Here is a 2,500-nt window from a genome sequence, read left to right on the forward strand (position 1 = left end):
AACCGGATTTTTTTTTTTAAAGATCCTTCACCATTGCTAGCATAGAAATTCTCACGCCGCCTAGTGACCGCAAATTGAGTTGCAGGACAGGGCGAATTTTGACTTTCCAGTTACAAACTCGAAATGAAAATTGGGTGTAACAGTCAAATTTTCTATCAAACAGCTTCCTTGGCGGAGGTCTGCACTCTCTGAGTGCCTTTCTGCTTAATTCATTAGTGATCATCCTCCGTTGGGGCATGAGCACTTGCACTCTGTGATGATGGGGTACTGCACGGGGATCCATGCACACTTCAGCCCTCCCCCTCCACCACCTCGCCGTGTCTGCTGCTGCTGCTGGCATCTCCATCGGAGGATGGTCACATGGGCCGACTTGGCGGGCTTGCACATCATCCCCTCCGGTACGGAGCAGGACCTCTTGTTGTAGCATGTGCCGATCTTCACGTGGCGCGGCCAGAACCGCGCGCCCAGGTCGTTCCAGGCGTACAGTACCGGGCAGAACCCGTAGGTCCACAGCCACAGCTGCATCCGCCGACGCAGCTTCTTGCTGGGCTGTTTCTGCTGCTGCTTCTTCCCGCCAAACGGCTGCTGCTGGTAGAGCTCGAAGTCCATGGCTTTGATCTCCTTTGGCATGGCCCCACTGGGCCTCCGTAGCTCCATAGCGTCGTTGCCGTTGCCTTCCTCGCTGCCTACCGCTACACTGTGGAGAATAGCAGAGTAGAGGTAAATGGAAGGGACCCTTCTCATACTTAGCCTACACCTTCTCTGCTCTATGGTTCTATAGTCTGGTTCTAGTCTAATGTTCCACTTTTATGGTTCTATAGTCTGGTTCTAGTCTAATGTTCTACATCTATAGTTCTATAGTCTGGATCTAGTCTAATGTTCGACTTCTATGGTTCAATATCTGCAATATATACCTGCACAATATAATGCATCTGTGCAGCTGTACACTGTAAAAAAAATACCAGCTGCCTTCAGAATTCCAAGTTAATTTAAATCCATATTGTACATTTTGTACAATTATGTTTGTACATTTTTTGTACATTTTGTGAAGCTTTGAATTGTAACTGTGTGTTCAAACAACACACACACACAACTCTACACAACGTATCCTAAAATAAAGATTTAAATTAACTTGGAATTCTGAGGCAGGCAACTTGTGATTTCAATGTAACCCTTGTAAGGTGTTTGGGTCATTTTGACCCATTTTCATTTTTTTTTTTTGCTTGAGAAAAATAGTAGGCCTATCCGTTTAGTTTAGTCACTTTCTTCACTTCACTTTCTCTCTCTGTATCTTTCACTCTCAAAACATACAGGTCTACACAGAAATTCACAAGCAGGATGAAGGGAACGTGAGGGTGAATATGAGCTATATATTGTTTTCCTTTTATTTTATTTTTTTCCTATATGCCCGGGTCAAAATGACCCAAACACAAAACAAAAACACTTTACAAGGGATAAACTATGCTGTTGCCATTGCAGTAGTAAAAAAAACTGAAAAAACGACCAGATAATATCATGACTTTTACGAAGCCTATCACTGATATCAGATACGTGTGCGTACCTGCCGTCCAGTGATGGTGATGACGGCAGTGTTGAGGTTACTGATCTATCTATCTATCTAGAATAAACTGACTACGTACCGGTCGTCCTGTGATGATGATGACGGTAGTGGCGGGGAGGTTACGGACATAAAATGCGCATCAAAGTGGCTCCCCAAGAGTCCACGTAGCTCCGTTTCGTTTAGATCCTTTTCGCGGGGGTCCAGCACGGGGTTCGGGTCCTCGGGCAGGCCCACCAGCGGTAGCGTGTCACTCGGGATGGGCCTAAGCAGGTAGTAGTGCTGGCACGAGCCCTCCTCCATCCGCGTGCCCAACGTCATGAACAGCAGACACATTGCCACGAGGCACAGCGCGTTATCCATGCCCGTTACTGCGCGCGAAAGTCCTTGAAATTGTTTTTTTTTTAAAGAGTAATCCTCTCAGAGTTGTTATTAGTAATGCGTCTACTGGTTATAGCCTAGGCCTACTTTTCTTTTGAGCTGCAATGAAAATGAGGACTACCCTCCATTAACGAAAATGTTAAATAAAGGTTGGATGAATAAAAAAGCCGGTTCCTTGTCGTTATCCAAATGTCCTGGGTAGGTTTTGGTTTTAGGATGAAAATCTTCAAAGTTCTGCCCGGTGTAATGGCTCCATCACAGCCCAGGTTGGCGCGAGCTGGGGCACACACCTTGTTAATAGAACACTTGTGGTCCACGAGACTGTCCAGCGGTAACAGAAGTCTTCTGACGTGAGACCATGACAGCATACAGTTGCAGGACTTAAACTGAGCTCCAAAACAAAGTTGAGTTTGGAAATTTTGAAAAGTTAAGACAATTGTCTTCAGAATAATCTATTCCATCGCTGCATTGGTGGCACGCCCGCCGACCGTTACAACCCGAGGTCTTCGAGTTAGCGCGAGCTGCTTGGCCGGGCACATGTTTCACGAGTCAGGATAATTC

At 46.1% G+C, this 2,500-nt stretch overlaps 1 protein-coding gene across 1 annotated transcript; it reads right to left on the reverse strand.

Annotated features, from left to right (window-relative positions):
• Positions 1-219: 219 nt before the first annotated feature.
• Positions 220-1,921, reverse strand: nog3 (noggin 3). Its single transcript, XM_063218010.1, has 2 exons — positions 1,665-1,921; positions 220-697 (listed from the first exon to the last, which is right to left on the reverse strand). The coding sequence occupies exons 1-2, from the start codon at positions 1,919-1,921 to the stop codon at positions 220-222; spliced, it is 735 nt and encodes a 244-aa protein (XP_063074080.1).
• Positions 1,922-2,500: the final 579 nt, after the last annotated feature.

Source organism: Engraulis encrasicolus, chromosome 2, assembly GCF_034702125.1.
Source record: "Engraulis encrasicolus isolate BLACKSEA-1 chromosome 2, IST_EnEncr_1.0, whole genome shotgun sequence".
Lineage (NCBI taxonomy): Eukaryota > Metazoa > Chordata > Actinopteri > Clupeiformes > Engraulidae > Engraulis > Engraulis encrasicolus.